Source organism: Phoca vitulina, unplaced genomic scaffold, assembly GCF_004348235.1.
Source record: "Phoca vitulina isolate PV1807 unplaced genomic scaffold, GSC_HSeal_1.0 scaffold8, whole genome shotgun sequence".
Lineage (NCBI taxonomy): Eukaryota > Metazoa > Chordata > Mammalia > Carnivora > Phocidae > Phoca > Phoca vitulina.
Window position 1 is genome coordinate 42,655,740 of NW_022589711.1, and position 12,142 is coordinate 42,667,881.

The 12,142-nt window shown below is 39.2% G+C and overlaps 1 protein-coding gene across 1 annotated transcript; it reads left to right on the forward strand.

Moving 5' to 3' along the window:
* Positions 1-5,403: 5,403 nt before the first annotated feature.
* NDUFB4 (NADH:ubiquinone oxidoreductase subunit B4) lies at positions 5,404-11,670 on the forward strand. The gene is made up of 3 exons (XM_032406639.1): positions 5,404-5,637; positions 9,551-9,697; positions 11,549-11,670. The coding sequence occupies exons 1-3, from the start codon at positions 5,458-5,460 to the stop codon at positions 11,609-11,611; spliced, it is 390 nt and encodes a 129-aa protein (XP_032262530.1). The 5' UTR covers positions 5,404-5,457; the 3' UTR covers positions 11,612-11,670.
* Positions 11,671-12,142: the final 472 nt, after the last annotated feature.

A 12,142-nucleotide genomic window follows, 5' to 3' on the forward strand; every position in this document is an offset into this window, starting at 1 on the left:
TTAAAAAACATATCATGCCATGAAAGAGTCAATTTCAGAATGTAATTCCAGAATTAATTAATGTAATTCAGAATTCCACATGAGAACAACCTACTATGGTTTTCCGTGTTTTAAATAGATCAACAGAAAAACCATATGACTGTATAACAAAAATGTAGAATTAGTATTTGATCAATTATCACTCATCCATGATTAAAAAACCACTTTTGGCAAGGAATATAAGAGAATTTTCTTAACCTGATAAAGGGCTTCTACCAAATTCTACAGCAAACATTCAGTGGTGAACAGATTTCCTGGTAAAGCTGGGAATAAGATAGGAGACTCTATTTCTACTCTTATAAAACATTGTACTGTAGGTCCTAGCTAAGCATTAAGAGAGAGAAACAAGTACAAGATTTGGAAAAGAAAAGGCAAGATTGCTATTTTCACAAGGTCTGACCAACTCCATAGAACAATCCAAAGGAATGAATGGAAAAGCCAATAGAACTAATAAAAAGTTCAACAAGGATACTGGTTCCAAGATCAGTATATAAAAATCAGTAATATTACTACACACCAGTAATAACCACTTAGAAAACGTAATAGGAAAAGAAACAATTAACAATAGCAATGGAATCTATAATGTAGCAGAATTAACCTAATAGAGGAGGTGAGAATTCCTTACGGAGAAAATGACGAAACATGATCCAACGGCATAAAGGACCTGACTAACAGATCACAGATGGGAAGATGCAATATTTTAAAAATATCTGTTCTCCTCAAATCAAGCTATACATTTAGTGCAGTTCCATTCAAAATCCCAATAGATTTTTTTTCATGGAATTTAATAGCTTAATACTAAATTCATCTGAAAAAGAAGAGGAACAAAAGTAGCTAAGACAATTTTGAACTATAATAAGATGGAGACATTTGCACCCTTGAAATACCAAGACTTATTATAAAGCTATAGTAGAAACAGATAGAAAGTGATGTATGTTTGTAATGGACAGGCTGTGTAGTCTTAATGTGCCTGCTGGATATACCACTTCGGAAGCAAGTAGTTCTATGTGAGTCTTCTCTAAATATGATAAGCTTCTGTGACTTAAGTGCATCTATTGGGTAAAAACAGTCGTGTAATCTTATTCGTGACTGATTTGGACAATGTCCAGATCAACAAAGCTGCAGATAAGTTGGATACAGTGAAAGCCAATCTCCCATGTGGTGCTTTCAGGCAATCTAGACTGAATACTGTCAAACTGACTCAATAATACCCTCTTTTGGAGGAATAGTAAATGCTAGGTAAACAAAGAGAAAGTGGTTTACTTGAGCTTAGGTGGGACACTGAAGCTCTAAAATATTGTTCTTATTCTCCCTTGGAACTGTTGTTTATTTCAATTTTGGAAGATAAATCCCCAGGGTGGCTACATAACCAAATGAGAGATGACTTTCCTATCTACCCCGTGTTTTTAGATCTCCTTGCAATTAAATTAATTCACATAGCACTTTGTGTCTCTTCCTTGCAGTCTTAACAAGATTGATAAACAGGAAGATCAGGGTTTGATGGGACTTGAAGCCTACATAATTTGGGGGGTGGGGTGAGCTGGGGGTGGGGGTGGGAAGGAGGTGCTTCTTTAAGAAAAAATACCAGTGATGACTGGAAGAATCTCCCACAGATTAGCTTCTGGTTCTGTATATTTTAAACCTTATTTCTCCTCCTTTACCTGTGTATTTCCAGGGCCAAGATTCACAGGACAAGTTCATATCAAAACACAAACTCTGATCCTGCACCTTCATGGCACACTGGGAGTTGACAATAACCCTGGAAGCCAATCCTGCACCTGGATGGCTAGCAGTAATTTAATTCCACTTGAAATTGATGTGAATCAAATAAATATATCCCACTAAATTCAAATTTTCATTTGCTGGATCCCCTAAATGCCTCAGGCCACTGTGATCCACCTAACAGGAGGGAAAATGTGATAGAAGGGAAGGAAGTCAGAGAGGAGAGACACAACAGTCTTAGGTAACTGTGATTTAAGTATCTTACTTTTTCTAATTTTACAAAAACAGAATGGCCATGTGAGCACATTTCTAGGGCCCTTCCCAGGGTTCTTGAGAGGGCTCATGTAAGGAAGGGACCCTGCATTAGTTTGACAGCATATCCTTTGCTGATATTCAATGTTAAGATTTTTAAAAACAAGAATAAAGGAAAAATGCTCACTAAATGTCAGCTGCTGTTAATCACTGATTAGTTAAATCTCTGGGCATTGGGTTTATTCACAAATTTACCTATGATCCTACCCAATTAAGAGAAGGAATGCTCTTCATAAGCAGGAACTTACCTGCCTCTGACAGTTTCTGTATTCACCTGTCCATCTTCTGTTCCCTGAAATCCTGTCCCATTCTTATAACCTGACTACCCCGGCATATTTGCATTTCTCTCCTTCTCCACTTTACCACTTTATCCTCCCTCTTCCAGTCAAATACAGGTTAAATACAAACACAAATACAGTCAAATACATATACTTAGTCCTTGTAATCCATGTCCCAATAAATTCTGACAAATTCTATTAAGAAAAGTAAAAGTCTTCAAAACACGAAACGTTCTTTGGTGAAATGACCACTTGTGAAATTGTTTCCCACTGAAATTGTTCCATCTGCTAACCCTAATGCCTACATCCACTCCTATCAAAGTCTTAGTCATCCATTTGGAAATATCTAGTCCTCAAAAACAATAGAAATTTATCGCAAATCTTGCAAAAGATGTGGACTTCCATAAAATTGATGAAAGTGATGTTGGTGAACTGCTGGATCCACATGCAAAGTGACTAATAAAAGGAGGAGCTCAGAGTTGGACCAGATAACAAAGGAAAAAAAGACAACCAATAAGAATGATGATGACATCAATGCTTCAAAAGGAAACAATTTAGTTTCAAAGGATTAAGAAAGGACCTTGGAAAAACTGGATAAAGCCCTCCAACATTTCTGCAAATATGACCCTGCTGCAGAAATCAAATGCAAAGTGAAGGATAATGAGCTATATGAAAATAACCATGTCCACAAATTAACACTTGATTTATCAGAATTAGCACAACATTGTAACTGTAACCTTAAACGTTAAATATAAGATAAATTCATTTTCATAATTTTTTGATTGCATTATTTCAAGATAAAGTCTCAATCAAGTCTTTTTCTTTCATTATGGAATCTAGGTCTCCCTCTTACATAGATTCACTCTGGGAGGACCTTTCCTGGAAAAAGGAAGAGGGAAAGGAAGACCTCTTGTAGTCATCTCTACGTTTCCCAAATACACAATAGTAGAAGAATGCCTTCAGGAAACTAAAAATTAGTGTTTTGGGTGCCCCTGCCAGATCAGTTCTGAATCTTCAAGAGCAGAACAGAACTTAGGACTCCATCTTTTTGACAAAATCATCTTAAGGGATCCTTATGATAATCAAGCAAATGTGGGAACAAACACCTTAACTAATCCAAAGGGAAATGATGTAGTTTATTCTCTCTGTCATTCTCTCTCTTTCTCTCCCTCTCTCTTCACTTTACCAAGTCTTTTTAAAACTTTGTCATCTGTAGTCATTGCACTCCTTTCCTCTTTCTTTTATCCTTTTTGCATGCCCTTCTTCCCAGATCAGTGTCTAATCTGTAAACAAAAGGTTTTTGAAACTTTATCAAGATTGTCTTTAGAATTTACAACCTGCTCCTGCATTTCATTTTGTTTTATGGTATTTTAAAACACCTTTGAAAAAAACCAAAACTTTTTTTTTCTCCTTCTTTAAAATTGACTCTAAGTGATATGTTTCAAATTTCTTTTTTCTACATTCCCTCAGCCTGCATTCTCATGAGCCCATTTTGCTCTATATTCATTTGGACATTAAACTGCTTTGCAAATACTACCATATCTTGTCTGTTCTTTCTGTACTGCCTGTACTGTCAGCTCCTCAAAGACAAATACCACGTCCTTCATTTCTTCTGCATTTCCCCCACTGAGCCTAGGAGATTGACTAAGATTGACTAGTGTGCAGAATGCTTCACCCAGCGGGTGCTTAATAAATATTTTAAAAACAGTATTACAATGTTGAATAAATTTGACAGCAGTGCTGCTCATCACTTCAAATGCCAGCACTTTCTAGGTCCCTTCTCTGCCTAGCAACCATTTCCCAACATACCTCTATGTCCCCAGACATTGCATCCAAGCTGAAGCTCTCTTTTGATCCAGCTTTCCTTGCCTGAGTTACGGAAATATTGTTTACATGTTTCCTCCTGAGGAGTGTCTTACTGGTACCCACAGACCCTGCCGTTCAACTTGAAGTTGCTTCTTCCCCCTTCGTGATAGTGGGAGAGAAGGACAGTAGGCATGAAGGTTTCTTTTCCAGTAGCCCCCCCTTTTTTCCCCCAAATCATCTTTCACATTAAGATGCAATGCCCCTATGCATAAGAGTATCAACTAAGGATGATTTTCCTTCTTAGCACCCAAGAGTGCTAAGGATTTTAGGTAAGAGGTTTTAGTATTTTAATTAAATACTGTTTCTTCAGGAGCTTTATTCAGTACTTCATTTGTTAATAACTTACTACAGTCAGGTAGGCAACATTTCTCTTATAACGTCATTTTCCGGGGCACCTGGGTGGCTCAGTCTTTAAGCGTCTGCCTTCGGCTCAGGTCATGATCCCAGGGTCCTGGGATCGAGCCCCGCATCGGGCTCCCTGCTCTGCGGGAAGCCTGCTTCTCCCTCTCCCACTCCCCCTGCTTGTGTTTCCTCTCTCGTTATGTCTCTCTCTGTCAAATAAATAAATAAAATCTTAAAAAAAAACATCATTCTCCTATTAAACATTATTTCGTGCCTATGAAAAACACGCCGCTACTTACGCTGTACCAATCTAATGTGGTAACGTACAAAAAAGCTTATGCTTTTTCTTGGTTCGGGCACTGTGTTTTGCAAAGCACTTTGGCACCTATTTATTATCTTACTTAATCTTCACTAAAGGTTTGGTAGGTGGACAGAATAGGGGTCATTATCCAGAATGAGCAAGAGGAAACTCAGAGACGTTAAATGACTTGTCTAAAGTCACACACCTTGGAGGGACTCACACTGAAACAGGGTTCTAGCTACAGCCGGTCCCATTTCCTGTGCTGCCAGTCTCACACAGCTCAACTTCACAAAATAAAGCTCTGCTATGTCCCTAGAAATATGTAAGGCTGCTAGGAAGAAGCAACAAGCAATAGATTGTAGGTAGCTAAAAGCAGGAAGCGGGATGCGGTCGAAAGGTTAAGGAAAGCACACTGTGCATGCGCAGATCGCTATTCGGGGGCCCAGGACGGTGAGGAAGGTTGAGGAAAGAAGCGGAGCTCCTGGGCAAATTCTTATTGCCTACCTTCCGCTAACGCGCAAGCGCACTTCCTCAGGATGAAGGCCGGGGGGCGGGCCTCGGAGTCGCGCAGGCGCAATTGTGTCCCGGATTGCCAAGATGTCGTTCCCCAAGTACGAGCCGTCGCGTCTGGCTACCCTACCCTCTACCCTCGACCCAGCCGAATACAACGTATCTCCGGAAGCCCGGAAGGCGGAAGCCGAGCGGTTGGCCATAAGATCCCGGCTTAAACGGGAGTATCTGCTTCAGTACAACGACCCCAGCCGCCAGGGGCTCATCGTGAGTCGTGGGCCGGCCGGGCGGGAATCGAGGGCCTGAGTCCGGGCGGTCCCCCATCCCCGGCCGGGCAGCCCAGACCGGCCAAGGGAGGCCACGCAGAGGGGCGGCCACCGTTCCCGATCAGTATTTTAGACTTTGGCCCTCTTCCAGGTCGAGAGAGCAGGCCCACCCACTAGCCCTTTGACCTTGGGCGGAGAGCTTGGTGGTCAAGAGGACGGTTCTGAATTCACACCGGGCTGGGTTTGAGTCCCGGCTTGATCACTTCCCACCTGGGTAGTCTTGAGAAAGTGACTCAACTCTGCTGGTTAGCCCCGATTTTCCTGTCTGAAAAACGGGGTTAATACATGTTAGGATTAAATGAGATAAGGCACAGGACTGGCCAACACAGTGCCTGGGCTGTAATGAGTGTTCAGAAAACGTGTTGTGTGTGTCATTTTTTTAAAAAGCAGTTTTCCACCTTTCAGTTCACAGTTCATAGCAATACTGCTCTCTCCTGATGGGAATATAATGATGTTTTTCAGTTTATATCTTTTGAAACCCCAGAACTCTGCAGCTAGTTGAAACTTTGGTCTTTGAAGTCAGAAGCCAAGGCAGAACATAATGGCAAACTAGATGACCTTAGTTTGCCTAACCCCTCTAAACGTTAGTTTTCTGATCTTAAATGGGAAAGGTAGTACATTCTTTATAGAATCATTGTAAGGTTAAATGAGATAGTTTGTATAACATTGCAGGCACTTAATATATAACCAGTAGATTCATTGCTATTATTATTTAGTGAGTGGGCTTTTCAATAATTTTCTGTACAAAAGCTGTTTAAATATGATATCAAATATGATACTAAAAACAAAGCAACCAAAACTTTCCCCAGCAGTTGCATTGGTGTTCTGTAGGACTTTTTGGAAGTTATGAGAATTGAAGGAAGTTTACATTGTGCAGGCACTATCTAAACCCTTTCTGAATATTATTATTCAAATGTCACAAGTATTCAAAGAGTTAGGCCCTGTTATTATCCCCATTTTACAGATGAGAAAACAATATGGGAAGGACAAATAGGTCATAGAGTGATACTCCCTTAGCAAGTGATAGAGCAGAATTTAAACCTTGAACTGTGTAACCCAAAACATCTGCCTAACCAGTTGGCTTGATGTCAGAACCTTGTTTACTTGAGAAGAAGGTGTGGAGGGAGACATTTGTTATTTACATACACAGGGTTTGATGTGCCAGATGGCTGAAGTTTAAACTCGGGATTTTCTCTTTTCTAGTTCTGTGCGTTAGGACAGTTTCAATTTTGTCATGTAAGAGACAATAATACCTGCCTCATTGGTGGTTCTGTTAATTAAATGAGTGCTTGGCACTTAATCATTTAATGATCAATACATGGAAATTCTTTGCCTAATCTTTACCAATGATTGATTCAGTGAATGAGTAATTGCTTTTATAGGCCCCGCCCTGTTTTAGATGCTGAGGTGACTGTAGATTCCTGTCCTTGCAGAGCTTTCTTTCCAGTGGGGCAGACAAGTAATAAACAGGTTAAAAAACTAAATTGTTTAGCATGTTAGTGGCAAGGGATAAGAAAAATAAAGCAAGGAAGGGATAAGGGATATGTGTTATATAGTAGGAGCTGAAATTTTAGATAGCCCTAGGGAAGGCCTTCCTTGGAAGGTGACCCGAAGGAAGTAAGGTGAGGGAGCTAGCCACACAGCTCTCTGGGAAAGTAGCATTTTAGGTAGAGGGAACAGCAGATGTAGGGGTCCTTAGGCAGAAGTGTGCCTGGTGAGTTGCAAAAATACTGAAGAGACCATTATGACTAAAGTGGAGAAATTTAGAGCAAAGTGGGAAGAGATGAGGTCAGAAAAGTACCTGGAACTAGATCACACCAAGCTTTGTAAATCGTTGTAAGGACTTTTACTGAGTAGGTAATCTGCCCTACATTTTAACATCTCTCTGGTTGCTTAGTTGAAAATACACTATGAAGGAGAGCAAGGAGACTAGGAGACTTTTGAGGTAATCTATCAGGATTTTGGCAGTGGAGATGGTTAAGAAGTGGTGAGTTCTGAGTATATATTGAAAGTAAAGCCAACCAGATTTGCTAGCAGATTGGATGTGAGGTGTAAGAGAGAGAAGGGTCAAGGATGATTCCAAGGTTTTTTGACCTTCATTCTTCTGACCACAGTATTCAGAAGAATGAAGTTGCTTTTTACCAAGATGGAGAAGAATGTGAGAAGGGCAGGGAGTGGAATATTGGGAAATCAGTTTGAGATACATCACATTTGACGTTCTTGTTAGACAACATGACAGTGTTGAGCAGGTAGTTGGACATTATGTCTGGAGTTCAGGGTAGAGGTCTGGGAAGGTATAATTTTGGGAGTCATCGGCCTACAGATGGGATATTTAAAACCATGTGACTGGAGGAGATAGATCATCAAGAGAATGAATGTAGATAGAGAAGACCAGTGAAGTCTAAGCTCCAATATTAAGAGATTGGAGAGATACGGAAGAAGAGAGCAAAAGGGACCGAGAGGGAATGGCCATAGAGTTAGGAGGAAAACCAGTCAGGTGTGTGCCCAGAAAGCCAAAAGAAGAAACAGTTTCAAGGAGTGTTCACCATGGCAGATCCTGCTGATGGTTCTTTGGACATGGAGTGGTGTCCAAGAAGGAGAACTGTCTCCCATGGAGTGTGTTTTGGAACCTCTCTTAACAGCAGTACAGGTTCAATGAACTGTGGCCATGGGGCTGTTGATATTTTTATGAAATGAAATGTCTGTTTCTGGAAGACCGATCTGACAGATAAATATGTAGAGAGGTGACTGGTAGATTGAGAATCCTGTCCTGGGAGAATTCAAATATGTTAATAGCAGAAGGGATAGATAAAGAATAGATGTGTTTATCCTTTCAGGTATTGAACTCAAACATCCCCTTAAACCTGTTATATCTTGTGTCTTCACCTTTACTGTTTTCTGCAAACAGTTTGGTTTAAAACGGATCTGTGGAAGATCCAGTTTAATTATTTTAATCCTATCCATCATGACTTCTTGGTGGTGTATAGGACCTTGAATGTTCTTCTTTGGTATTAAAGTTTTAAAGCTGATTTCATCTGCTTATTTTTAATCTGTGTATCAGTTAATTAGAGCAAATAATTTTATAAAATCATTTGGGGATTTAGCTAATTAAATTTAATTATGTGTTTGGGGCAGATTTGTGTCTTACATAGTTGTTCTAGTATAAATATATTAAAATGGACAATATTTTTTCTTAACCAAGACAGTCTGATTATTTTTAACAACAACCTTGTCCTCACTACAAATTATTTTAATAGTGTAAAATGTAATAATTTTGCTTATAAAATATCAGCCAAGTCAGCTTAAAAATGTTAAAGTTCAGAGTTGGCCTACTTTAGTCTTCACCTTCCTGCAATTTATTTGAAGCCTGGAAAGACAGAGCAAGGTCGGGGGGTAGCATTAGAAAGGGTCCTGGAAACAAAGTACAAAGCATGATAGAGCATATGAAATCTGTTCTCATTGGGAATACTGTGGTTTAGTTGGTCGTAATTCAAGAAAGACAATGAAGCTACAAAACAATCCCGAAAAGAAAAAAAAAATCATCAAAGAGAAAAAGTGGCTTCTCTGGTGGATTAAAAAGATTAGGTTTCTTAAATCTTAAGTAAATAGAAAGCTGAAGGGTGATACAAGAATCTTTTAAATTCTGAAGGACTTGAACAGGATAGGATCATCAGAGAGTTACTCAACAAATACTAGAAATGAAAGATCTTCCCTGAAGCAATATTCAGGGTGTACCCTTAACTATGGTGGAGCACAAAAGTCATCTCCTCTGCTCCCCCACAAAAGTTTTGATGAGATTGTTTCAGTGTGGCCCTGCTTAAGTTCCTATAACTTTTTGTTTTCCTGAATTTTAGGAAGATCCTGCCTTGATTCGTTGGACCTATGCAAGATCAGCAAACATCTATCCCAATTTCAGACCCACTCCCAAGACCTCGCTCTTAGGAGCTCTGTTTGGAATTGGGCCCCTCTTCTTCTGGTTTTATGTTTTCAAAACTGACAGAGTAAGTACCTGATGTGTAGTTTCTATGTGATAGGTTCCCCTGTGCTGGATGCAGGTCTTTCTCTTGGCATTTGCTACCAGTGCTCCTCCCACCGTGGTCCTCTGCTCTTCCTTCAGTTTCTCTCTCCTTTTATCTTTATTCCTTTCCAGCAGGAGTTAAAACAGAAAGTTTCAATTACATGTTTGGTTTTATTGCTTTATCGTTTCAACTCATATTGAAATATACTTTGCTAAAAATCACAATAGTCTCTGAGTCTTTCAAATTTAATTTAATGGCCGCTCTAGAATTTAATAAGTTGGTCAGTTTAAATTTCTAAGGCTTGAACTTAGACTGAAAGAGTTTTCCTGTGTGTTTTAGGTGATGTAAAGGAATTGTGCTGTGAATATTAAGCAAGAGACTACAGAAGTAACTTTAAAAAGTTAACACTAAGGGCTCTTGGGTGGCTCAGTCGGTTGGGTGTCGGACTCTGGAGTTTGGCTCAGATCATGAACTCAGGGTTGTGAGATTGAGTCCCACATCTGGCTCCACGCTGGGCCGGAGCCTGCTTAAGATTCTCTCCCTCTTCCTCTGCCCCTCCCCCGCATGCGTGTGCATTCTCTCTCTCAAAAAAAAATTAATACAGAAGTTAAACTTTCCTATTTTGACTTACCTTTCGATATTATCTTTGCAAACCTTTATATTTAGTTTTCTTAGTTCATTATTTTTAAAAAGATGTTTATTTGGGTTAAGTATTAGCAGAATACATAAATCATTTAGTGTGTTCCCTGTTTATATGAATTCTAGTTATATTGGTCACATTTTGTGGATTAATGTTAAAACTTTGTAATATGCTAACAGTAGGAAAGCAAAAGCAGCCTGTGGTGGGAATCTGCCATCAGAGGCCATATGGTCACAGAGAAACCCAGTTTATCTTTGACACTAGGCCACCCTGGTACTAGACCCCCAGCAGGCCTTGTGTTGCCATCTACACTGGAGCCCACTCATCTAGCTTCTGTATTTTGATTTCTGATAAATTACCTGCTTAACAAAAAGATGGGCCACACTTAATCCAGAAGGTGTTTGCATTTTGCTTTTGACATACACTTTTTAGTGGGGTAATATAATTCTTCCAACATGTGCATAAGGTGTTTTTAAAAAGGAGTGTTTTCTCATTGTCCCTTATTTCTTCAGACTGCTGCTTCCTCACATGTACTCTTTAGGCTTTAGACAACGGGGGATTGGAATTAGGTTTGGAGTATTTTAGTCCTGTTTTTCAGATTGTACCATGGGTTATGCCAAAATACACTGTGTTTTCCAGTACCTTTTTTGTTTGTATATTTTGCAAAATGGTCACCACAGTAAATCTTAGTTAACATCTGTTAACATCGTTACAAAAGACAGTCTTTTTTCTTGTAATGAGAACTTAAGATTAATTCTCCTAGCAACATTCAAATATTCCATACGGTGTTATTAACTATAGTCACCATGTTTACATTACATCCCCATGACTTATTTATTTTATATTTGGAAATTTGTACCTTTTGACCCCCTTCACCCATTTTGCCCCCCACCCACCGCCTGCCTGTGTCAGCTACCAGTCTGTTCTCTTTATCTATAAGATTGTACTTACGAAATGGCAAGATTTCATTCCTTTTTTTTTTTTTTTGTAAATGGCTGAATAGTGTTCCATTGTATACATATACCATGTCTTTATCCACTCATCCATTGATGGACACAGGTTTTTCTGTATCTTGGCTATTGTAAATAATGTTGCAATGAACACAGGTCAGAAATGTGTTGTTTCTAATGAAGCTTTTTTTTTGTTTTTTGTTTTGTTTTGTTTTGTTTGTTTCTTGTTTTTTCTATCTGCAGGATAGGAAAGAAAAACTTATCCGGGAAGGAAAATTGGATCGAACATTGAACATTTCATATTAAGTCTAGCAATGATAACTCTATATATTATTGTTTAAATAAAGCTTCTATTAATCGTTAAATACTTTCTCTTTCTTAATATTACCTTGATTCAACAGACATTTGCTGGATAATATAATGTAAGAGTTCACAGTTTCATGAAGAAACAGATTCATGTTCATTCATTTAGTCATTCAACAAATGAGCATCTACTATGAGCCAGGTACTGTGCTCTGTGCCCAGAATACAGCAGTCAATAAAACAAACTTAGGCCCTGTACTTAAGGAGTACACACTCTGACAACTGTTTATTCAGTGATTGTTATTTGAGAGCTCATATCTAGTACTACTTAATACCTAAACTTTTGTCTGGCTCCAGCCCCAGTGGAAAATGCAACAGAACAGTAACAACAGTGTGGTAAAAAATAGAATAGGGATTCAGGAAAGTGATGGAGAAGCAATTCTGTGTAGGGAGATGGCATTGATCTAGGCTCTGAAGATCACAGGGCTAACAGGGCAAAATGGAAGCATGAGAAGGCAAGGTGTGTTGGGTATG